This window comes from Temnothorax curvispinosus, unplaced genomic scaffold, assembly GCF_003070985.1.
Source record: "Temnothorax curvispinosus isolate PA1 unplaced genomic scaffold, ASM307098v1 QBEX01010230.1, whole genome shotgun sequence".
NCBI classification, from domain to species: Eukaryota; Metazoa; Arthropoda; class Insecta; order Hymenoptera; family Formicidae; genus Temnothorax; species Temnothorax curvispinosus.
Window position 1 is genome coordinate 32,749 of NW_020220010.1, and position 26,875 is coordinate 59,623.

Below are 26,875 nucleotides of genomic sequence, written 5' to 3' on the forward strand. Positions count from 1 at the left end.
ATTAGAACCAAAGAAAATAGTATTAGTACAATTTTCGAGATACGGTGGATGTAATAATACTTACATAGAATTAAAAAATACGAGAATATGTGCACAATCAGAGGCTAAATTTTTAGGAATATACAAACGTATATGGTAGGCTCTGAGTAAAACAAGTTGAGAAATAATTGGCTATGAGAGCCGACGCAGGATCGAATATGCGGAAAAATTATATTTGCAGTCAAAACCGATTTAGGGCCGAAACGTTTGATTGATCTTAATGTTTTAATGTTTTGACTGCAAATATAATTTTTTTGCATATTCGATCCTGCGTCGGCTCTCATAGCCAATTATTTCTTAACTTGTTTAGGAATATGGTTAGATAGTAAATTAGAATTTATAAAACAGGTTCAAGAAGTAAAAAGTAAAGTTAGTAAAGCAAATTCGTTAATGGTGTATTTAAATAAGAAATCGAAAGGTATGGAAGTTAACATAGCATTAATGCTATATAAAAGTTTGATTAGATCAATTACAGATTATGGGAATTTTGTATATTTCCTAAAAAAGGAAGATCAGAAATTAAAAATGGAAAGAACACAAAATTTAAGAATTCGAACAGCATTAGGGTATAGAAATAGTACTCCAAATAATGTGATAATTGCGGAAGCAAAAGTAACCTTACTCAGGGATAGAGCAGAAATATTAGCTAGGAATTGTTTAAGTAAGATTAGTATATACGGAGAGGAGGATTTATGTACAAAGATAAAAGAGTTAGTCCAAAACGAAGACTATGCTAGATATAGACAACCGTTACACCAAAGAAGTATTATAAGAGAAGCATGGAGAAGAATAAAATGGTGTAGAAAGAAAATGGGAGCAAGAAGAAAATTTGAAATATTTGATATGGAATATGATATGGTTACACAAAAAATAAATATAGATTTAAGTATTGGATACTATCGGAAGAAGAAAGGAGTGACAAATGCGCAATTGTTGGAGAAAATTAAAACAACTCATGACATGGAAGAAGGATTCACGATAATCTATACAGATGGATCCAAGAAAAGAGGTGGCAAATCATTGGGCGCCAGTGTGGTAATAGAAAAACAAAAGGAGGCGTATAATATTAGCATATCGAAGAATTGTTCTACTTTCACCGCAGAAGCCATAGCAGTTAAAGCAGCCTTAGAAATTATGGAGAACGAAGCGGACAGTAGACCAAGAGATATAGCAGTTTTAACAGATGCCAGAGCAGTATTACAAGCAATACGTAATAACCATTTAAGTGTATACAAAAACAGGTATATCAACGAAATAAGAGAAAGACACTTTAGACTCTGTAAAGAAAAAAAGAAAAGGATTGTCTACATGTGGATTCCATCACACGTAGGGATAAGTGGCAATGAGATGGCGGACAAATTGGCAAAGAAGGCGACAGAAGAGGAAGCAGATGACCATATAGAAGTACAATTTCTGAATTTTTGTCAGGAATTCAGAAAAGAAATTTGGAATAAAACACAAGATTCCTTAGTTAAAGATGCTAGATTTAAAGGAATCTATTATTTCAAAAACTTCTACAAAAGAAAAAAAAGAAGCCATGGTTCCATGAAAAGAATGAAGAAAGATATTTTATAACGTTAATTAACCGACTGAGGAGCAATCACTACAACGTCAACGAGTCACTAGCAAGAAAGGGGTACATGGATGACGCCAGGTGCGAATGCGGCAACGAATGCGAAAGTATTGATCACGTGTTATGGAGATGTAACAGGTATGACGAGGAGAGGGAGAGACCTCAGGATGGGGACCTCAGACTGAGGGGAATAAGTGAGGAGATAGACATTACAAGGACACTCAGAAGAAAGGAATGGATTACAATCAGAAACATATACAATTATATTAAAAGGATAGGAAGGATTATTTAAACAAGAAGACAAATATAATCAGAGTCAAGCATCGTTGTGTCGTATGGTTCCAGGGTGGGACCGAAAGCACTAAGTTTCTCTCAGCCAAGAAAACTAACCTCAAAAAAAAAAAAAAAAAAAAAAATGTCTCGCCGGTCTCGCGTCAAGTACGCGCAGAGCGATACCGACTGTGACTCTTTACGCGAAGCGACGATTAATATCTTCCCAGCAAACGCAAAAGGATTAAAAAATATTAAAATTTTTTAATATCTTTGAATCCCTTTTTTGGCGGAATTAGATGAAATTAGATGAGATTCGAAATGAGATGGTCCAATCCCATGGAATCCAAAAAAGAAATTTTCAATTCCATCCAATCCTATGGAATCCGTAAAGGTTATAGAATTGCATGGCATTAGATGGTTTAGGAAACGTCTCGCGCCTCCGTTGGGCGACCAAGCGCCGTTGTTCGTCGGTGAGCTTTTGTGTATGCCTAAGGGCATTACACGCACTACTGCCGACGGGCAATTAGCTCGAAAATGAGATTTGTAAGATCTGTCAGGCCCCGTAGGGGGTCCCTTTACATAGCGGTCGAGACAAAACTTTGAACTCGAGAAGATGCCCCGGCGATGCGACGCCTGGCGGCGTCGACGCGAACTGCCGGTAATGCAGATACCGCGCGGGCGTGTACTATTGGTGGCGCGTACCGCCACAAAGTTCAACACGGACACTTTTCAATCCCTATCCTGGCATTCAATGGTATTCATTTTATTGTCAGAATAGACGGAATTCAATGGAATTCAATACGGAAATTTTTAATTCCTAGTTTGGCATTCAATGGTATTCATTTCGTTAACGGAATCAATGGTATTCAATGGAATTCATCACGAAACTTTCCAATCCCTAACCTGGCATTCAGTGGTATTCATTTCGTTAACGGAATCAATGGTATTCAATGGAATTCATCACGAAACTTTCCAATCCCTAACCTGACATTCAGTGGTATAATATTTTTGTGTCGGAATTGGATGGGATTCAAAAAAGACAAATTCTTTTCAAAATAAGGAATTCTATGATATTGAAACTATTTCAATTCCTTTTTTGGACAAAATGGAATTCGGAAAGTCCTTAATTGAATTCCTGGCAATCCCGCTTTAATTTTTTTCAATCTTTTTTCGTTTTCTGGGTTTTCTGATTCAAGGTAATTGTTTTATTTATTTATTTACATGTAATTATCCTATTTATTATTATACGACGCGAAGCGAGACCGCACCGTGATTCTTTTACGCGACTAACAATAAGTGCATGTGACAGGAATTATAGTAGTTTACGTTTACGTGAGTATTACTTCTGTAGTAACTTATACGAACGATATCATTGTAGTTACTATAAAATCTCCCGTTTATGCAGAGGAATTATCGTATCGTTCGTATAAGTTACTACAGAATTAAGTAACGTTCGCGTAAACGTAGTATAGGTTAGATTACCGGTTTCTTATTTTACATAAAACGCGAGATTCACTTATGTATTGTGACGTGACATAGTCACGTCCCCTGTCCAGACGATAGCTCGACCGGGGGGAACGTCCGGGATGTCGTCTCCGCCGGAGCGAGGCGGGGCGGCAGCGTTAGAATTCGGTACCTTATATTATTTTCGAGGATTTTAGGTATCGAGTAGATGGCCAGGAGGAAATTGTAACGACTTGAGTCGCGCCGAGGGAGTTTACGGGAGGCGTTCTACGTAGGAGTTGGCCGGCGGGCGGGTCACGATTGGGCCCATATGCCGACGTTGCTTGGAGCGTCTCGCAGGGCGAGCGCATCAGCCCCGATGTTCGCCGGGATGAAGCCTGCCGAATCGCGAGATCGCCACGGAGCATTGCCTACCGGTCGACGGAGCCATGGCCTGGCCAGCTTGGCCGTCATACACCGGCACCAGAGTCGCGGCCCGGTCAGCCGGACTCGAGAATAGGCTTTTCAAACCTGCCGCCGGCGAGCGAGGAAGCCACGAGGGGCGCCGACGGAAGCGGGAGGCGCTCGGCTCGCATAGGGCTGATCGGCAAGGAGGGCTTGCAAGCACGGCGCGCGCAGGCGCGGGCCCGACGTGATCCCGCCGAGCTAGAGGATCGTCACTGTCGTGTCGGCGTGGCAAGGGACGACATCCCGAGAGGACCGGCAGCCGAGCTGCGGAATTTGTAAGGCCACTACTCGAGTACCTCGTAACTCACGTTTGAGTACACGTAAGATCATTCTGACGGCCTGGGCCCTTCCGAGAGCCGCGTAGATTGCGGGAAGCGTGCTTAGAGAATCGCGTACTGTGTCGCGAAGTATTTTGTAGCATCGCGTTTGTGCATATGAGTATTATCGAGTAAATAATTATTGAATGGAATACTGACGGAGGGCCCGGCCAACAGAGTAATGTGGGATCGCCCTGCCCGAAAAATCGTACGCGGCCGACAGTCATCGTGTGATTCGTTGTAGTTTTCGTCGTGTCTTCGTGTTTCGTGTAATAGCGTTTTGTGTAACCATGGTGCGTAATGTAGCGAGGTGTCCTTCGCGCCGAGGTGGACCGTATTGTCGCAGAACGGGGGAGTAATGTTTGCGCAATCACGTCCCGGGGCGTGAGGCACCGGTCTTGGATCTTTGGGGCTTTTCGCGGGAGGCCCGCGTCTAGCCATTTTGGGACCATTTGCGAGACGTCGCGGATGGTCATTTCGGGACCACCGACTGGGAACGATTTGGCAGTTGGGAAGTCGTTGCGCGTAGGTATTGTGTCTTTTCGGGACTACCAACTGGGAACGATTTGGCAGTTGGGAAGTCGTTGCGCGTAGGTATTGTGTCTTGCGTTCGTGTAATCGCGTATTGTATATTGCGGTCGTGTAACTGCGTCTTATAAGTTGCGTCCTTAGACTAATGTCCGCGTTATTGTATCTCATAGTTCCCGCGTTCCGCAGAAAAATATCTGAGAGACAAATTGTAATTCACCGATTCAGTCTGAAACAACTTGCTGATTTATTCTCACGTAATCTTTTCTGTCAAATACATTATTTTTGTATTATTGTTATTTGCGTGTGTTAACTGTGCTACGTTCCCTTTCCTCCTCCGACCGCGATTACCCGAAGAAACTCACACCTGAGAGAATAGCGATCTTGTGGATCGTGGTGCGAGGATTCGCACCTGGCACCCAACATTTCGAGGAATTTAGTCGAGCTACCATCTGGGTTTCTGAGAGTCTTGTCGTGATTGATTTTTCGTAAAATCTTTAGTGAACAAAGCGACGGCGCGCTCCTTCACGGCCGGCGAGACCGTGAGGACATCGTCGTGGTCGTCACAGTATGCAAGTTTAACGCCTATTGAGTTAATATGAAATAATTTTCCTAAATGTAAAAATAACACAATGTTATATATGCGGTTTGGCGTGAATATATATCGCGACAATAGCCGAGGTGATCGAAGAAGTTGTGTATAATGTCCCAATTCAACGGCCCCTGTTATCATTTCTCCTTTTGCAAAATTTGAAAAACAGCATGATGTATTGGTTGGTATAACAATGAATTGCTGCCAGTTTTAGATGTATTAAACAGTAAGTGATATAATCTTAACACGTTGAATAAAATGAAATCAGGATATTCTGATTGTACAATACATTTTTACTTTGTAGAGGATGATTACGTGGCTGTATATTGGAAGGACAAATGGATTAGAGGATGCATTGAACGTCCAGATCCATCGGGAGAGAGAAGCATAGTACGATTATTCGATCACGGTGGTTACTGGCAGTTTAGTAATTCGTAATGTAGGCCATTGATATATAATTATTTGAGCCTACCCTTGCTACCCTTCCAAGCCATCGAAATCTTTTTAGCAAATATTCAACCAAAGAACGGTAACTATATATTGACGTTATATGTACTATTCTTCCAGATTATACATCTCTATTCAAAATTATTTATCTTTGGATATGTAATTGTACTTTGATGTTACTCCTTTGCAGGTAAATGGTCGACAGAAGCTTACAATGTGGTACAAAATTGTTCCTCAAAGGGAGTTGCTGCTCAAGCTCAGTTTGAAGGTCGCATTCAAACTAATATTTTTGCAAATATTTATTTTATGATACAAAATTATGAGGTAAGTGGTTATTATTATCCAATCTTCGAAAATCTCTTTGCAGATGCGCAAATTAATTGAAATTAATTGATTTTGTTTAAGCTAATTTCCCTTACTGAAGAACTGGTAACGAACGGACATGCTGAACAAGTAGCATGGGACCAGAGGAAGCCAGAAACATTTGAATCCATCTGTATACATAAGACTTATCAAGAAACAATTCTACAATTTTCACGCATAATCCGCGATTTTTAGTTAGTATGGACTAGAGTTTAATACAATCGCCATTAATGATCCCCTTTAATCGCGTCAAAATTGATTATTTCGCTTTTTGATTTTGTTCTTTACTCATGTTGTAAAATATTTTTCCGATTGTGTAGAATATTTATATTTAGAAAGAAAGAAATTTATAAAGATTGCTATATTGATCGTAGAGTAGAGAAAACAATAACTTAACATTTTACAAAGTAGTGTCACATTTAAACTAGAACATTTGTATCGAATTACTCAGACGAATTAGGAAATTTGTTTCTACGTGACTAATATCTATTTCTGATTGGGGACGATTCGAGAACTCATTAAAATATTTTAATTTCTTTTCACATTTAATTTAGATCACCGTAGATTAAACTTGTTACTTAAAAAGTTATTGTTAAATGGCGAATTTTATTTAACATCTCGTGTCATCTTTTCACATTATTTAAAGGTTGCTAATTCATTTAAAGATTCGTCTTTTGAACATTATTTTTCAGTATTTGTATTCCGCACTTCACTGTCATGGCATAATAGTTATTTGTGTAACAAGTGCCGTAAGATGAAAATTCCCGGGTGCGGTAACCGTACCCGGGAATTTTCATCTTTACGCACGGCTTACACACCCTATTTTATGTTTCAAAAGATGGAGACTAAGCTTTCGAATTAATCCAGATGTACGCATATATACTGTATATATTTGATTAATAAGTAATTTATCTGAGACTATTTATTTATTATTGAAAAAATTAATAATTATTTTTTACTAATTATATTAATTTTCAAATAAATAGTTATTTATTTTTTATAAACTATCTATTAGTTATTTTAATAATAAATAATTTATTTCTACTAATTACCAGTTTACAAAAGAAATTAATTCATATTTACCTAAATACTATATAACTTTCACAAACTAGATATTTTTCTCTGACAAATTACTAATTCTTTAAGTAATCTACACTTTTCACAAAATTAAAGGAATACTAAATTTATCTTTAAAAATAGACAAAATTCAAGCAGCTGTAACTTTGTTAAAAATGAACAAAATTTAAATTTAAAAAAAGGATTTTAAAGCTTAAAATTTCTACTTTCAAAAAGTTACTATTATTTTTTAGTTTCTGTGAGTTTGGTAATTTTTACATATAGAAAACTACGAGCTGGACAAAATAGAAATTTTTTCTTTCACTTTATGGGCCTGTCATGTTCACAAAAAGAATCCACGAAAATTTTCGACTTTTTAACGTGAAAGCTTGAAGTTTTCCTTGCAAAATCGTTTTTTAAAAATGTTTCTACAATTTTTTGTTACTAATTTATCGCGAATTGAACAAGAAATAAGCTTTTTGTCTTTGATTGCTCATAACTCCCTTAGAAATCATCGTATTGCAATTTAAAAAACAGATTCTTAAAGCTGAAACTTTGCTCTATTGAACGGTATAATTGCCAAATTTTTTAAAATAACGTAGATATGATACAAATTGATGAAAATAATGTAAAAATTAGCGATTCTTATCTTTTTCATTTTGACCCAGAAAACAATTGTACAGAACAACAATGCAGACACGTAGAAACATTTTTAAAAGAAGATTTTGGAAGGAAAACTTCAAGCTTTCACATTAAAAAATTGAAAATTTTCGCAGATTTTTTTTTGCACGTGACAGGCCTACAAAGTGAGAGAAAAATTTTCTATTTTGTCCAGCTCGTAGTTTTCTATATGCAAAAGTTACCAAACTTACAAAAACTAAAAAATAATAGTAACCTTTCAAAAGTAGAGGTTTTAAGCATAAAATTTAAATTTTATTCATTTTTAACAAAGTTACAGCTGCTTGAATTATTTTGCCTATTTTTAAAGATAAATTTAGTGTTCTTTCAATTTTTGTGAGAAATGTATAATTTACTTTTACTTAAATATTATTAATTTTTATGCATTTGTTGTTATTGCTAATTTTGTAAATAATTAAAAAATAAAAAATAAAAATGTTTTGCAGATTCTTGTTTAACACTACAAAATAGGTGATATCAGTACAAAATTACCTTTTTCATAAACGGTAAAAAAAAGTGCCAAGTACACGCAATATATTTTGTAAATTCAAAAATCTAACCTAAGTGGTAGCTTATTTATATCTTTTTCACAAAATTATATTATTTAATTTAACTCAAGTGACATGTATTTAAAAAAAAAAAGTGAAATCTTTAATTTTTGCTTCACAAAATTATATTACCTAACTTAACTCAAGTGACATGTATCTAACCTAAGTGGTAGCTTTATATTTTTTTTACAAAATTATATTACCTAACTTAACTCAAGTGACATGTATTTAAAGAAAAAAGATGTGAAATTTTTATTTTCTTCTTCACAAAATTATATTACCTAACTTAACTCAAGTGACATGTATTTCAAAAAAAGATGTAAAATCTTTAAATTAAATTGCGCCAATTGTAAAAAGAATATGTATATTGCTTTGAAAGATAATTGTTATGCAACTACTTTAAAGAAATAAAACCTAAGTGGTATCTTTGTATTCCTATTCAAGGGTCTTCCTATTCTAACCCCAAGTGATAATAGCTTCTTAATTCTCTTTAACAAATTTTTAAAATTACAAAGAATTATTTTAATTACAAAGAATTAAAGAAGTAACAGTACAAAATAAAAATATTTAATTAAAACAAAATAAATAAATTTTTCTTGTAAAAAAACTTAGCGCTGCTTTTTTACTCCTGTCGCATTCTTCCCTAAATTATGTTTATTGTTTTTTTATTCCATCAAAAATTTTAGTACACTAATGTTTAAATTTCAAAGTCTAGCAGCGCCAAGTTTTTTTACAAGAAAAATTTATTTATTTTGTTTTAATTAAATATTTTTATTTTGTACTGTTACTTCTTTAATTCTTTGTAATTAAAATGATTCTTTGTAATATTAAAAATTTGTTAGAGAATTAAGAAGCTATTATCACTTGGGTTTAGAATAGGAAGACTCTTGAATAGAAATACAAAGATACCACTTGAATTTTATGTCTTTAAAGTAGTTGCATAACAATTATCTTTCAAAGCAATATACATATTCTCTTTACAATTGGCGCAATTTAATTTAAAGATTTTACATCTTTTTTTGAAATACATGTTACTTAAATTGTTAGGTAATATAATTTTGTGAAAAAGATATAAAGCTGCCACTTAGGTTAGATACATGTCACTTGAGTTAAGTTAGGTAATATAATTTTGTGAAGAAGAAATTAAAGATTTTACATCTTTTTTTTTTAATACATGTTACTTGAGTTAAGTTAGAGATTATTTTTGACCTCAAATTGTATAATCCAATTTGGTTTCTCATAAATTCCTTCAAAAACTATTTTATTTGTCAGTTTATTGTAAACCTTGAACAATTTATCATCTAAATAAATACTGAATCCCCGCATCAGCCAACTTTCTTAGAAATAATAAATGTTCGGATACTTCTTTCGTTGCAATTACATTTGTTAATTTAATGACTCTCTTTTCTTTTTCATTTGTTATGAACAACCTTTGACTGTTTAATTCCACCTCTAATGCGCTTTTAATTGTCTCTAAACTTCTTATTTTTTCCGACTGAACAGACTGTTGTTTCATCTAACTTTCTCTTTTTAGACTTTACTTCTAATTCTTTAACCGTTTGTATACTATTCTCTACTGAACTTTGCGTATTTTTTTGGTTACCTCTAAACGTTTAAGTTTTACTCTCTCTTTTTCGAAATTCACAAGAGAGACTTCTACCATATTCTCCATCATTGAATTGGCTTAGGCCATAACTTTTTCCAGTGTTTTCAACGACGCCTCTAATTTATTAGATACCGCATTCATTTTCGGTATCTCTTTGCGTTTTGGTATTGCATCTTTTCCTTTAGTCTCCTCCTTTTTCTTTTTTTTTTCTATACAAAGTTTTTCAATTACTATTTTTATTTTCTCTGAATGCACATGTATATTATCCTTCTAGATTGCTTTATTTTCAAAAGAAATACTCTCTTACCTCTATCTTTTCTTATTGTCTCCTCGCTATCTCTTTCTCTCTCTATTACTGTGACAACACTGTCTTCGCTGTCATAGTCTACTAATGCGTCTTGACTCTCTTCCTCCATCGGAAAATTCTCTGTCTCTTTTTCCATCTAGATCGGGATTTAACTATCAATTGAATATTAGCATTCCTCCTTTGACAAGATAAACTAACATTCATACTATTGACAGATAATTCAGCCAAACGTTTAATTTTTAATTTATTAATTTGCGAATTAAAAAGACAAAAGTCCTCGACTGAAGCAGAGAGCGCTCTACAACGCTATCACCCTACCCACGTAATTATGCGCGAGAAAAGAACACTGAACATCTTGGCGCTTGCGTTTTATACTCTCTCGGAGTGTCGATCCCGTGGGAGAGGGTCAGCGATACTAGAACTTTTAAGCTTCGTAACTTTAATAAAAAAATACTTTATTATAGTGTTTTGAAAAGCTCTCGAGGTATGCGATAAGAATATGCAATCAAAAATAGAGATTTTTATTTAAAAATTTTAACCCTTAAATGACCTCTGGGGTCCAGCGGACCCCAGACCCTTTACAATGATATATTTTCAAATGTTTTTGCCAAAAATGGAGCTCATGCTCCCATTGATGATAGTTGAGTGATTGACCTACCCGTTTGTACACTTAGCAGTACTCAGTTTACTTAATTTTTTATACTATGTTGAAGTTGAAATTTTAACAATATAAGCATTTTATTCTTTTTTCTAAGCCTTGAACAACATTAAAAAAAATTTTCATAACTAAAGATAAAAAAATCAATGAGTAGGGAGACATTTTTCATGCTGGGGTCTTTTAGACCCCTCATGTCATTTACAAAATTTTTGAGAGGTGCGGCATTTAAGGGTTAAAGTTATTTTTACCTGGCATTAACAAATAAAACTCTACAACTTTTGTCTGAAACATTTTTTTCTAAAATGCGTAATTTTCGAAATATTTAGGGGTTGCCATACTTTTCGTAAACCCTGTATATATGATGTATATGTATAATAGTATGGTACTAACAATAAGTAATATACATATATATTTATATATATACCAAAAAAATTTATAATTTTTAGTTTATTATGTTAACTTGTAAGTTTATTCATTAACTTAAGTTTATGAACTTCCGTTTCCGGTGCGATAGAGTGTGACACGTGATGGTTAGGCGAGTATTTTTCGGCAGTATGTGAGAGCGTAGGAGAGGGCTGATGGAGGTGTGCATGTGAGACGGAGAGAGGGGAGGAGTGAGAGTGCGTGTGGAAGTGGAGGGAGACCTTGAGAAAAACGAAAAGAAGGAGAAAAGGGTGCGGAAAGCGTGCGTGAAAGCGGGACGGGCAAGGAGCACGCTAAGCGTAGAGAGGGGAAAGCGTTGAGCGGAAAGCAGCCGCGGAGCGCGGAAGAATAGATTGTACGCAGGGCTGTGAGTGAGACGGCCGGCTAGGGATATAGAGCTACTAGGGACTTTCCTAGAGGCAGAAAAAGTAGAGAACAGTAGAGAAAGAAACAAAATGATCGGGAAGATGGGGTATGATGAAGGGGTGGCGGGGGCGCAGAGGGCAAGAAGCGGGAGCGTCGGGAAGGCATAGGACGCGGTAAAAAGGAAGAGTGTAAACGAGGGAGTGCAAGAGGGAGGGGAGGAAGAGAAAACTTTAGATAAGGGTAATAAGAAGCCACCAAGATCGCTAGGCGGCGGAAAAAAAAGAGAAAAGTGAATGGAGGAAGGACATAAAGAGGTAGAGGGGGTTATAGAAGAATTGAGGGGGATGAAAGGGTAGAGGGAGGAGTTTAGACAAACGATGGAGAAGGTGAAGAAGGGATTTAAAGAGCAGGGGAGGATGATGAGGGAGGAATTGGAAGAGATCAGAAGAGAGTGTAGGGAGCGAGAGGAGAAAAGGAAGGAAGAGAGGGAGAGGATGTTAAGCTGCATAAAGGGCCTGAAAAAGAAGGTGGAACAGCTAGAAAGAAACAGGGAGGGGGAGGAATAGGAGAGAGAGCAGGGTGGAAAGGGGGGAAGTGGGGGATAAGGTAAGATGTTTGGAGAAAAGGTTGGAAAAGAAGGAGCGTGAAGAGAGGAGAAAAAACGTGATAATAAAAGAGCTGGAGGTAAAAGGAGGAAAGAGGAGGGAGACGATGGAAGAGGTGTGAAAAATTTTGGGGGTGAGAGGAAATATATAGGGTGAGAGGAGGTGAAAACAGTTGGGGGAGATAGAGAAGAGAACAGGGAGATGGTTTTAGTAAGGATGAGGAGTGAGGAGCAAAAAGGAGAAATTATGAAGAGAAAGAAAAAGCTGAAGGGTAAGAAGGAGAGAATTATGGAAGACTGGACGTGGAAGGAGAGGAAAATGAGATGGAGGTTGGAGGAAATCGCAAGAAGGGAGGAGAGAAGGGGAAGGAGGGTGAGGATAGAATACAGAAGGTTATGGATAGATGAGCAATGCTGGAAATAGGATGAGAAGGAAGAGGTTCTAAGGGATGAGAGGGGAGAAAAAAGAAAAGGAGAGGTGGAGGGGGAGGGGGAAGCTCAAGTTAAGAGAAAGGCAGGAGGAAGTTTTTCAGTGATAGAGGCATGTGTGTAGAGGGAGGAGGGAGCTGGGGGGAGGAAGAGGCACGGCTGGAGGAGGTGGTGAGGTGGGAAAGAGAGGTGCAGAAAGCAGAAAGATGGGAGAGAATAAGAGAATCGAGGTACAACAAGTGGTACAAGGAGGTAAAAGAGGAGGGAATACCGGAGTATCTAAAGAAAGGGTGGGGGAAAAGTAGATGGAGCAGGATAGCGAGGTTTATTGGAACGAAATGAGAGAAGGCAGGTATTGGGAGGAGGAGGAGAAAAGAATATGCAGACTGTGCAAGGAAAAGAAGACGTGGGAGCGCTGTAGGGATGGGAGCAAAAGAGAGGGGAGTTGGCAGGAAGCTAGGAGGGGTGCTACGGGAGGGGAAGAGGGGGAATGGTGGATAAGAGAGATTGAGAAGGATAGAGATAGGAAAGGGTATGTGGAGGATCAAGGAAGGAGGGAGAAGGAAGGTATGAGTGAGGAGAGAGTGAGAGAGAATAAGTGGCATGCCGAAGAGAGAGGGGGGTAGAAGCGGTTTAATTGTTTAATTGGAAATTTGGAGGCAAGAGAAAACGGAAGTCCCTTGCGGAGAGGTGTGTGTGTGCGTGCGGCGGGTGTGGGTGTGGGCGGATGCAGAGGCAGAAGCCCACATCCTCACCACTAGATTAAGTAGAAATAAGCTAGATTAAGTTAGGATAAAAGGTTATGTAAAATTGTTGTAAAGGTTTGGGTACGTTCTTAATAAAAACGCCTTTCAAGCCCTAAGAAGACAAAATAAAGCATATACATACATACATATATACATACATTAACTAATTGTAAGTTTATTCGTTAACTAAGTTGATTTACGTTTAATGTTGATCTTAACTACTTTATAGTTTATAAGATAGCTTAACTGCTTGCGACGCTATTTTCTACGGCCGCGAGGCGGTTATGCGCGACCGCCCCGATATACCGCGTCACAAATATGTTGAGCGAGTAGCAGAGCAAAGTACAATCTCCAAAAATGTTGGGCGCCAGGTGTGAAGAAGGCCACACCACCTTTGACTCGAAATACGCGTCTTGATCACGCGCTCCTTCAACGCGGGTCCGCTCAAAGTGGCTCGAATAAATATTCGCCGGAAAATTAATACGCGTAAGGACAGAAGATCCGCTATTACCATACGCCGCCGATTAATATCCCCAAAATGACGATACGCGCGAAATAGAGAACTCGAAGACGGGAATATTGGTCGCACAATGAACAATGCACGTAAACGGAATATTTCTCGCGAAAAAAACGATACACGCAAAATAAATGTTTCTCGCAGAATGAACGATACCCACAAAATAAAGGTTTCTCGCAGAATGAACGATCCACGCAAAACAAAGGTTTCTCGCAGAAAGAACAATACACGCAAAATAAAGGTTTCTCGCAGAATGAACGATACACGCCGATACTCGCGCCCGATTCACCCCGGGGCGCGCAATACTTTCAGCCGAAGTAGGGGGAGTCCGGGAGACTTGACCATAGAGGAGAGTTGAACCACTTCAAATATTTCGTTCAAATTGTGAACAAAGAGCTCAATCCGAGCACGTTAAAACACGTTTGTCTCACTCACAGTCGAAACGCACTACCAAGCGTCATATTGTCACGTGCTCGGATTGAGCTCTTTGTTCAAAATTTGAACGAGATATTTGAAGTGGTTCAACTCTCCTCTATGGTCAAGTCTCCCGGACTCCCCCTACATCATACTCTAAATCTCTGAACGGTAATTGCGGCCGTTTTTCGGTCACATTATTCGGAAAAGCTCACTCCAGATCCGTTACCCCGACGCCTCACACTTCCCGTACCGGGCGCGGTAATTAACGTATCAGGAAGCCGACACGCCCCAGAATGACCGTACGCGTGGAAAGCACGCACGACTCACATCACAAAATACTCAAAATTAACACTAACGGGAACGCCGATATCTTATACGGTACGCAAATTGATAGACGCAAAACTAATACGGAATACGGAATACTCTAAATGGTAATCTAACTCTAATGACTGTTGAGCCGATCCGCGAGGTTTTCTCACGCAACACGCACCACCATCGTGACGCGTGGCCGGTGCCACGCGGTCATTCGTCATTACTTGATTACACGCAAAATCTCATATCACACTGGTCGAGTCGAGAAGAAACGGACGCTCCTTCGGTATTCTTACGGGGAGTCAGCGGGCGGGCTATGTCTTACCCGTAGAAACGAAACAAAAAGGCGATAATTCCGACAAGGGATTCACGGCAATGACGCGTAGGTAAGGAAACTTTCAAGCAAACCTACGCGTCTCTCTCAAAAATAACGCGAAACGGTACCTGACAATCCGCCCTGCTGTTCCCCGATACCTGAGGTCCGGGATTGCAGGTCGTTTACATCTCGTCTTTCCTTCCTTCACAACGTCGCTCCTAGGGCCGCCGCCCACGTTTATTCTCGGCGCAACGGAGAGGTCCTCGCCGGACGTCCTTCCACGCTCACGATCGACCCAACAATGCCGGGATCATTCCCGCGGCTTCGACTCGCGGCCCCCTAGATCAGGGCGCTTCGCCGCACCGGCGGATGGCTCCACGCTGCCAAATTGGGCCTTCCGGCCGCTTCTTCCTGAAAACTATTAACTAGGCAGTACGCGCGCAATATAAAGGTTCGAGTGGCGAAGACTGTGACGTGCACACGGTGCAACGTCACATGCTATATGATTTTAAGTTACCTGTCACATAAATTTAAGAACAAAGCTTAAATCTGATTAAAAAACCTTATGCAATATATTTCTGTCTTTATTTTGTCTTTTTTTTAATGTAATTTAGTTTTAATTTTATTTTTATTTTGCATTTATATTACTGTAGAGGGAATTATTTGACATCAAACAGACGTCAAAATGGCAGTCATAATTACTATCAAGGTATGAGACGTTTTGCAGTCATGATGCCATCATTTTGCCATCATTTTGATCACTCCTTTTGACATCATACCCCTCGGCAATTTGATGGCAATTTGACATCACTTTGCCTAGGTTGTTTTCGCTGGGTGAGGACATCAAAAACATGCCACTTGCTTGCAACACGGTGAGATCAAGAATTATTATGATAGCTTGTGCTATCGAAAAAAAACTTACATCGTTGTTAAAGACATGCACGTATTTTTCATTGTGACTCGAGTACGAACGTTCAACATGTAAGTCAATTCAGTATTTTTGTGTGAATCGTGCAAAACGATTTTTCGTATACTGAAGAAATGTCGGATTTCATACTATACAGTGGAACAACCGGCATTGATATTTACAAAGCATTTAAAGGTACTTTTAAAAAATTTAATTGTAATTTATCAAAATATTTGTGCATTATAGTGTCAAGTGGTGTAAAGTCTGTGGTAGAATCTAAACTTGAATTGTTAGGACAATTAAAGCAAAAAAATTTTAAATTTTTTTTGCTTTGTTGTATAATATAATTAATGAAAAATAAATATTGAAAAAATCATTTAAAAATATCATCTGCTACTTGGGTATATATATATATATATAATTCAAAGTTAGATATATGTATAATGTGGCCTCATAATAAGTTAAAGTTTTAACCTTGCATTTTATAATTTTTATCTTTTGTTTTATAATTGGGTGTCAGCACTGAAACCCGATTGTCGACACCAAAAGTTAGGTGTCGACACCCAAAGTTTCGGTGTCGACACTCAACTTTGGGTGTCGACACCAAAATTTGGGTATCAACACCAAAAGTTGAGTGTCGACACCGAAACTTTGGGTGTCGACACCAAAATTTGGGTATTGACACCAAAAGTTGAGTGTCGACACCGAAACTTTGGGTGTCGACATTCAAATTTCGGTGTTAACACTGAAAATTTAGACGTTGACACCGAAAATGGAGTGTAAACACCCAAAGTTGGGTGTAAACACCAAAATCTTGGGTGTTTTTTTCGTAAGGGTTTGGATAATACAGAATATACCGACACTTTCTCTCAGTATACGAACAGAGATAATCGGTTCTTTTAAGGGTTACTATATATTTATAACGTCGAAAAATCCGGAAATCCATGTTGGAAAAAACAGGTATAAAAATAGGAAAAAAAATTGGTAAAAAAATAGGTAGGGTACATATTTTTCGGGCTCCCTCAATTGATTATTACTGTTGGAGTCACGACAAAGGTTTTTACCAAGAGAAGCGCAAGAAAATATCAAAATTCGGAAAAAGCCCTATTGTAAAGAATTAGCCTTATTTTATATAATAAACTTATATATGGAACCTGATATTATATTAGTCTTACATTATATACATACATACATATATACATATGTGTGTGTGTATGTGTGCGCGCGCGCGCACGCGCGCGTGTGCGTGTGTGTGTGTGTGTGTGTGTGTACAATTAATATATACATTCCTATTTTACTATTACTCTTAACATGATATTATAATATTAATAATTCTGTGATTATAGTATTAATAATAATAATCTGTGATTATAATATTAATAATAATGTGATTGTACGAAACCCGTTTGCCAGTTAAGTCGAAAAAATTGAAATACATTATTAATAATTCTATTAAAAAAAAAAAAACAGTGGTTAGCACGTAGAGCAACACGAACCAAAGCCATATGATATACAGTTAATACCGTCCCTCAGTTCGAGCGTCTTTCGTCTCCGCGAGCTGCCCAGACGCTATGAATCGAGAGGAGTGGGGATGGCAGTAAGAAAATCGGCCGAAAAGTGCAAACCGACCGCAATTATATAACTCAGCGATTTATACAAGTCGTTTGTTTCCGAACAAATTCAAGCCCAAGTTATCGATTGAGTCAACTCAGAACTTGATCGCTTCTGTCATTATTGAGATTTGATAATTTAAGGCTCGGTGCACCAATGTCGCATAATATTTAACCTTAGCTTAACTTACTCTTTATCTTTTTCTAATTGTCCCCTTAGAAAGAGACAAAGAGTGAGTTAAGCTAAGGTTAAATATTACGCGACATTGGTGCAACCGGGACCTTTCTCAACTCGACAATTTGCATAAAGATACAGGGTTAGGTCTCGTCGTTTGTACGTCGCTAATTTATGCACTTAGCGTGAGACATTATCGCGCCTTTTAATAGAATTTTAAGCTTCTTATTATTAAAATAAAAGTATAATATTATAAAAATGGTTTATAAGTAAATTAACTTTTTGTTTTACATGTGATGATACAAAGTCTTGTCAAAAACTGTGGGGAGGTCGATTTGCTGAAGATGTTGATCCTGACTTTCATAACCTAAATTCATCGATTAATATTGACAAGCGAATGTATGCTGAAGATATTCAGGTAAAATTTTAGTATATAATATAAATGATATGCATATTAATTTTTGTAACAACATGAAGTATGAAGTATAGTATAATGCTTTATTAATTATGATTCGGCTTTTTGACCTAGAGATAAAGACTTGGTTTGCAATAATTCCTATCCTCTGCACACTCACACACTCACTCCCTCATTCTGTCTCTTGTCTATATTCCTCTTTCATTTTTTTATTTCTCTCATCCACTCCACTACCCAAGAAGCGCAAATGCGCGTATGACGTGCTTTTAATGCGCGTACAATTGCATTGGCTTTAAAATATACCTATATAATTTAATAAAGAAAAATATATTCTGTTAGCAGGGCGTATTGAAACACACAGGAATATACACAGCAGGGTATATTTATTACTTGAACGTTAGAGACAAAAGTGAAGTGTGTTTACTGTGAAAAAGGCGCGAAGAGAGAGACCGTAGGCAATGAATAAAAGTAACTAGATAGTAGATACGATAGCGCTTCGGGCGCTCTAACGTGATTGGTCCGTGAACAAAACCGTGAATATACATATAATGATGATTTGGTCGCGAACATATAAAGTACGGAAATTGTATTCTCAACATATTCTTATTATTCAAAAATAATTTTTATTAATGGAAAGCAAAAAATATTGGATAGAGAATATATAACAGTACTTTCAAACCAAAAATTCATATTATAATAATAAAGACAGTTTAATCTTACTTTAAAATTCAATACTCTCTACATGAACACAAATAATGTTAAAATTCAAAGTATAGACTAAATATGGAAATCCAGGAATATAGAAAACGGGCTAATTAAGAACCAAGCTCGGTAAATAATGCGCGAAAGCTTTATTTTTATTTTTATTTTACATATTTTCCAACCTTGACTGCGCACCGACTAAATTTGTCAGACTTGAAACACAGCTCCGGTTGTAGTAGTAAAATCCCCTCCCATCCCCTAATTAAATTGATTTGATTTAATTTTTGATGCTATAATACATCTAATGGCGTTTTCGATTTGTGACGAACCTGGCTCGGGTTAGCTCATAGACATAGAATACATACATGATATGTATATGTGTTCTATGTCCATGAACTAACCCGAGCCAGGTTTGTCACAAATCGAAAACGCCATAAGTTGCAGTCAAGGTTGGAAAATATGTAAAATAAAAATAAAAATTATAGGCTCTACTTACTTAGTATTTATGCGGTTATCTACCTTATTATAACTAAAATATGTGATATCTCGTAAGCCGTCGTAAGATATACACTTTTCGATAACTTTACCTTCATACTTTTATACGTAGAATAATAAAAGAAATCGAATAATAATATTAATTTTTATTAATCTTTACATTTGCAATTTTGCAAAATTGAATGCGTTTACAAAATGCAATCAAATTTTTTAAAATAATTTTTTTATGTTTTTTTTTTTACAACAAACAATTTTATACTTTTTGTTACACCCTGTATAACCGGTAAATAATTCTTATTAATTAAAGTAAAAAATGTAAAGTCTCTAATAATTCTTATTTGAGTTGGTAATTATTATTTATGCAAGTCTCCAAATAACTTCAACAAAATTTTTAATGTAATTTAGCTATTAAACCCTTACGGAAAAAACACCCAATTTTCGATGTAAAAATACTCTCAAAAAGACCATCAAAGGTTTGTTGTAAATTCGGATCGTCAATTGACGATCAACACCGAAATGAGGGTTAACCACGAAAAGAATCCTCAAATAGGGTACCCTCAAATGAGTGTAGCCCCCAAATAAGGTACTCTCTAATGAGAAAATTCACCCAACATAAAAAAACTATATTTATTTTAAAATTTTATTACTATTTTTTAACTGAATTTGTTTCTTAAGATGCAACCTATGATTATAAATATTTTCTCGTACTTGAAAAACACACTTACTTTGATGGGATTCGAACTCAAGACCTCGGGACCTCTGGATCGTGAGCCAACCTTACGTGGTAGACTACTTCTTAATTTGATGTAAGTGTTATATATAGTCTACATGTGTCATAACCAACGCAAATATATAATTTTTCAAAAATTCTTAAGAAACAAATTTAGTTTAAAAAGAGTAATAAAATTTCGAATCGGATATACAAATATAATTTTTTCTTAATGTCGGGTAAATGTCAGAAACCGGTGCCGGCTCATTACAAAATAGGCCTATTCGGCCAACGTCGCGCCGCGCGAACGAATAATGACAGTCTTGATGTGTGTATTAAGGAGGTTGAAGCGGTCCAGTTGAGTCAATTGACGGTTTAAAAAAATGTTTTTTATTAGGTCATTAAAAAATCTGTATTAGGTATCATTTTATTCTCCATACGCTGCTATTGCATAAAACGTATAGTAAAAGTATCATATTATGCATCTTTATATTTTATTTAGCTAAAAACAAACTTTTTTGCCAGTGCTAACTTGAAAACTTGTGGTATTGCTCATTATTTCAATATAAAAATGGCATGAATATATGTTTTGCCGTTGATAGAATGAAATAATGATTACACAGGCACACAAAAAAAGAAAAGTTGTCTGAACAGCGTGCTGAGATTAATCTGACGACGGATTCGTGTTCAGCGCGTCAAAATACATAAAGATAGCCTAGTGGAGTATTCTGTTCAGACAACTTTTTTTTGTGTTCCTGTGTTATTACTGGTAGCTCCCTTGACAATTATATAAGCTGTCAATTTTTTAATACTTTTCCGTCGATTATATTAAATACGATTAAAACTTGGCAACGTTGCACTTTTGTGAGGTTGGTAGCAGCGCTCGCCTCTGTGTTGAGCCACGTAGCGGCAGTTGCTGAACGTAAACATGCCCGTGAATTTTTTGTCATTCTAGGTAAGGTTAGGGTTACATTGCCGACGCTGCGTTGCTACATCTACCTACTCGCGAACTATCAACTACTGTTTCCGTTTAATTTCAATCGCTTTAACTCGTAATATATTTGTTATAAGGTGGTAAATACGTGTTTTTTTCCGTTCTAATGTTCGCATTAATTTATCGTACGCGTAAGCACGTTTTTTGAGCGTTTATCTTTACTAGATATTAAAGAAAATTGGGATCAATTATCGCCGCCAACGCTTTCTCCATATAACCCTATGTAAAACGACGCATTTTTGGAATTTAATATCTCAGCTCCTGAATGGTCAATAAATCTGAAATTTATTCCACACATGCGGTAGATCCTATACCATCATATATATTTTTTACAAACGAAAATCTTCGATTGACCAAACTGCTTCAACCTCCTTAACTGTACGAAATTTTATATATATATATATATATATATATATATATATATATATACAGGGTGAATCTTAATGGATGCACCAACTTTTTACCATAGGAGATGAGTTACCGACCGCAACTGTAATCAACCGAACGATCCATAGGTGACACCAGCTTGAATCGACCGCTTCGATCGACGAGTCCGAGATGATGTACAGGCAAGTTAAAAATTGTGAATCAAATAACGTATGTCGTATGTACATACTTTTCTAATATATCCAACTGTCTTACGCATTTTTCTTTTTACATATAATTTTATTTAATAACACGATTTCTTATTATTCTCCATCTATGCGCAACGTATTTACCGCATGTACGACGTTTACGCGAGCGTTACTTTGGTAGTAACTTACGATAATTCACTCGTTTACGCAGAGTAAATTATCGTAAGTTACTACAAAATTTCCTTTACGCGAAGAAATTATCGAAAGTTACTACAGAAGTAACGCTCGCGTAAACATAGTAATAGAAAGAAATATCTTTTGTATCTGTTTCTACGTTTACGCGAGCGATTACTTCTGTAGTAACTTACGATAATTCACTCGTTTACGCAAAGTAAATTATCATAAGTTACCACAAAATTCTGTTTACGCGTAAGAATTATCGTAAGTTACTACAGAAGTAACGCTCGCGTAAACATAGTAAGAGTATCTTTTTTATACGATTTTTTTTTAAATACTTATATTTTAATACAGTTTTATTTGGTGGCGATTTCTTTTCACGCTTACGCGGAACATTTTAACGCGTAAAAAAAGAGTTGGATATAAGCGGAAAAAAAATAAAAATATTCTACCATTCTTATACAAAATTGAGCAATTCTACTTTTCTATAAGAAATATTCTACTGTATACTTTATGGATATAAAAGTAATAATGTGAAAAATTAGAAATAATAACAGTGGACTTCCGCACCACCCTTAAGGTACCACCAATGGCGCGTTAGGTTTTTTAAAGTGGACCTTCGCCTGGAGCCATATTGTTAGACCACATCTTTAGACCTTTTCAGTAAAAATTTCAAATAGATACATTGATGTCATGTTGCGTAAGAGCGCACGCAGATGAAAAATTACATCAACATGTGACCGTGCGCAACACATCACCAATTTATCATATGTTTATTTTAGTATGTGCTCGAAATGGCCCCCCTCCATCCTCTCACAAAATGTAGCCCTTGTCAAAATTGCACGACGCATCCGGCGCAAGACCTGTGGAGTTATTGCACGGCAAGCTCGTACAATTAAATCCTTCACATCTTGAGCACTAGCAAGTCGCGTTGTGCAAACTTAATTACTGCACTAGGAGCCGAAAAACAGTAATAATTCCTGTATTTTTGCTCACTCTCAACTTTTAATCTTTCTTACATTAACCATTACGCGCTACTAACAGTAAACATTCTTTTAGTAACCAGTACGGATTTCACAGCAACCATTACAATAAAAATCAGTAATGATTCCGGTGCAATAATTAAAAAAAAAGATTCTTTTTATATTTTCAAATAAGTCTTATTTTTTTGAATATTTTTATAGTTTAATTTGTATTCGTGGTTTCGCATGGCCACCGCGTTCACCAGACCTCACACCGCTAGATTTTTTTCTGTGGGGTCATCTTAAGCAGCAAGTTTACGCAACGCGACCTGCTAATGCTCAAGATCTGAGGGATCGAATTGTACGAGCTTGCCGTGCAATAACTCCACAGGTCTTGCGCCGTGCAATTTTGCCAAGGGCTACATTTTGTGAGAGGATGGAGGGGGGCCATTTCGAGCACATACTAAAGTAAAAATATGATAAATTGGTGATGTGTTGCGCACGGTCACATGTTGATGTAATTTTTCATCTGCGTGCGCTCTTACGCAATATGACATCAATGTATCTATTTGAACTTTTTTACTGAAAAGGTCTAAAGATGTGGTACAATATGGCTCCAGGCGAAGGTCCACTTTAAAAAACCTAACGCGCCATTGGTGGTACCTCAAGGGTGGTGCGGAAGTCCACTGTTATTATTTCTAATTTTTCACATTATTACTTTTCAAAAGTCGTTTTTGTTCGACCCGACTGGCCAAATAATAAATATATTTAAAATTCACAACGTTTCAACCGCATTTTCGGTCCTTCTCAAGTGATTCATCAAGCTATGCATCCTCAAAAACCGCGTACAAAATATCGATTACGTCGCTGACATCGTGCCCTAACCACATCATGCACACGTAAAGCTAAAAAAGTGAAATAAACTCACGATAGTCAAAAAGATAAAAACGCTCAGAAGTCATAAAATAAAAAGTAAGAATACAATTAAATAGTTGAGTTAAAAATAGTTAAGTTATAAATAGTTAAGTTATAAATAATGTACAAAGTAAAATGTAAGGCTTACATATTCTGTGCGTCAAAACGGAAAGTGAGAACGGTAGCGCAGAACGAAGAAACGTCGCAAGCCATAGCTGCGAACACATCAGTACAGCGTGACAGACGAAGTCATACTAAATGACCGATACATAACAAATAAATAGATGTGTTCACAGGTGGAAACGAGCAGAACAAAAGTGTAAATTAAGTGACGCCAATCAAACGGTTGTAATTCGCGGGCAGACTTTCTGTGTCTTTTTGAAGATTGATTGCGCAATCACATTTTTTAATAAAAAACATCTCAGAGATTTCACGTTTCTTAAAGTGTCGCTCCTTATATAAAATTTTTGGTTGTTGCCAATTGAAATCGTGGTTATGCGTGAGACGGTGCTTACTAACTACAGAATGATTATCGCTGTTCTTCCTAATATCACAAAAATGTTCCTTAACCCGTGTCTCTAGGTGCCTTTTTGTTTGACCAATATATGCAGCGTTGCAATTAGCACAATCAATCTCATATATCAACTCCGTTTGCTTAAGATTCGGTAGCGTATCCTTCCCCCTTTTAATAATGCAATCCAACCTTTTCGGAATGGTGAGGAGAACCCTGAATTCTGCATCGCGCATTGTACGGCCAACACCGTCACTAAGGCCCTTAATATACGGTATAGTGATAAACCTTCGAGGATCCTGGGCTACATTGTTACTGCTAGATCTATTATTATTGTTATGACGTGTCTGTAGCTCGTTAAGTCTGATGTTAATGTACTTGTTAATTAATTTTATTGGATAACAATTATTAGAAAGAATCTTTTTTATTTCGATTAAATTAGACTTATGAAAACGTACGTCAGATAAAAGAATAGCTCGGTCAACAAGATTACGTATAATATTAATTTTGTATTTGAGAGGGTGATTCGAAAAATAGTTTATGTATCGCCCCGAAAAGGTCGGTTTTCGGTACCAATTCGTAAGCAACACAGTCCCCTCTCGAATCACTATTGTGTCAAGAAAACTTAGAGAATTATTCTTTTCTATTTCAAATGTAAATTTTAATCTGGTGTGATAACTATTGAAAACTCTAAGTAACTCGTCAATACCAGATCTAGGAACAATCGCGAAAATGTCATCAACATATCTTTTAAAAAAGGAAATATGAAAACTAAGCAATTGCAAACAATGCGTCTCAAGGTCCTCCATGACCATATCCGCCAAAATCGGAGAGAGAGGGGAACCCATCGGACTTCCGAAGATTTGTTCATATATTTGACCATCAAAAGAAAAGCTAGTGGAACTAAGAATCAAGTCCACAGCTGACAAGAATTGAGGACGGCTGAGCTTCGTCTCCTTAGAGATGTGATTCCACCTCCGTTCGATCGCTTTCAAAACAAGGTCTTTAGGGATGTTAGTGAAAAGAGACGCGACATCCAAAGAGATCAAAACATCATCCTCCCCAATCCCTACGTCACCAATCAATTCAACAAAGGACCAACCGTTCTTAATATATGACTTCGGTTTAGGGACAGATTTTTCTAAGATGTTGTGTAAAAAATAAGCCATGTTATATAGTAGACTCCCTAAAGTAGAAACAATAATTCGTAATGGTGAGCCATCCTTGTGAATCTTCGGAAGTCCGTAACAACGTGGGAGGTTCCCATTAGTACAATTCAAATGCCTAAATAATTGTTCACTGATAATGCCCTTGCTAAACCAAGACTTTGCCAAATTATTAATTTTAGATGTTATCCGTCTAGTGAGATCATTTTTAAGTTTTTTGTAAGTCAAACTATCATTAAGCAAATCAATCATCTTATTAACATAAGTATTTCTCTCCAAAATTGCTGTGACTTGGCCCTTATCAGCCCTGGTAACAAGAAGATCATCATTATCACAAAGAAATCTTTTGCAAAATTTAAATTCTTGTAATATAAACCTGTCGATGTAGTTAGTATGTTTATTTTTGCGCAAATTTTTTTTTTTTTTTTTTTTATTACTTATTATTATTACTTTTATTATTACTTTTTATTATTACTTTTTATTATTACTTTTATATCCATAAAGTTTACAGTAGAATATTTTTATTTTTTTCCGCTTATATCCAACTCTTTTTTTACGCGCTAAAATGTTCCGCGTAAGCGTGAAAAAAAATCGCCACCAAATAAAACTGTATTAAAATATAAATATTAAAAAAAAATCGTATAAAAAAGATACTCTTACTACGTTTACGCGAGCGTTACTTCTGTAGTAACTTACGATAATTCTTACGCGTAAACAGAATTTTGTGGTAACTTATGATAATTTACTTTGCGTAAACGAGTGAATTATCGTAAGTTACTACAGAAATAATCGCTCGCGTAAACGTAGAAACAGATACAAAAGATATTTCTTTCTATTACTATGTTTACGCGAGCGTTACTTCTGTAGTAACTTTCGATAATTTTTTCGCGTAAAGGAAATTTTGTAGTAACTTACGATAATTTACTCTGCGTAAACGAGTGAATTATCGTAAGTTACTACCAAAGTAACGCTCGCGTAAACGTAGTACATGCGGTAAATACGTTGCGCATAGATGGAAAATAATAAGAAATCGTGTTATTAAATAAAATTATATGTAAAAAGAAAAATGCGTAAGACAGTTGGATATATTAGAAAAGTATGTACATACGATATACGTTATTTGATTCACAGTTTTTAACTTGCCTGTACATCATCTCGGACTCGTCGATCGAAGCGGTCGATTCAAGCTGGTGTCACCTATGGATCGTTCGGTTGATTACAGTTGCGGTCGGTAACTCATCTCCTATGGTAAAAAGTTGGTGCATCCATTAAGATTCACCCTGTATATATATACACACTTATATATATACAAACTTTTATTCCATAAAACACGTGTACATTATTTCGATTAGGACCTGATTATATTACCCTACCAATATTTCATTAAATTCTTACGTATAAATTCTTACGCACGATAGCCTACCGCATGGGAAAACCTATGGCTATTACCTGCCGTGACTACTATCCCATTTCAATAAGACTAAATTTAATCACTCTAGAGAACAGGAGATTAATTTTTGACCTAACATTAATTTT

The 26,875-nt window shown here is 36.5% G+C and overlaps 2 protein-coding genes and 1 long non-coding RNA gene across 3 annotated transcripts in view; 2 read left to right on the top strand and 1 right to left on the bottom strand.

Annotated features, from left to right (window-relative positions):
- The first annotated feature begins 3,130 nt into the window (after positions 1 to 3,130).
- Positions 3,131 to 6,777, top strand: LOC112459921. The gene is made up of 3 exons (XR_003041392.1): positions 3,131 to 5,762; positions 5,871 to 6,004; positions 6,086 to 6,777. It is a non-coding gene; the product is annotated as an uncharacterized LOC112459921 (long non-coding RNA).
- Positions 6,778 to 12,506: 5,729 nt separating this feature from the next.
- The window catches only part of LOC112459920 (argininosuccinate lyase), a 261,202-nt gene continuing 246,833 nt past the window's right edge, over positions 12,507 to 26,875 (top strand). The window contains exons 1-2 of the mRNA XM_025024293.1: positions 12,507 to 12,619; positions 17,989 to 18,136. Of these exons, the coding sequence (XP_024880061.1) occupies positions 12,507 to 12,619; positions 17,989 to 18,136 (261 nt within the window). The remainder of the gene's footprint in view (positions 12,620 to 17,988; positions 18,137 to 26,875) is intronic.
- Positions 23,477 to 25,060, bottom strand: LOC112459917. The gene is made up of 2 exons (XM_025024290.1): positions 23,811 to 25,060; positions 23,477 to 23,652 (listed from the first exon to the last, which is right to left on the bottom strand). Exon 1 carries the CDS (start codon positions 25,019 to 25,021, stop codon positions 23,987 to 23,989), a length of 1,035 nt encoding a protein of 344 aa, XP_024880058.1. The 5' UTR covers positions 25,022 to 25,060; the 3' UTR covers positions 23,477 to 23,652; positions 23,811 to 23,986.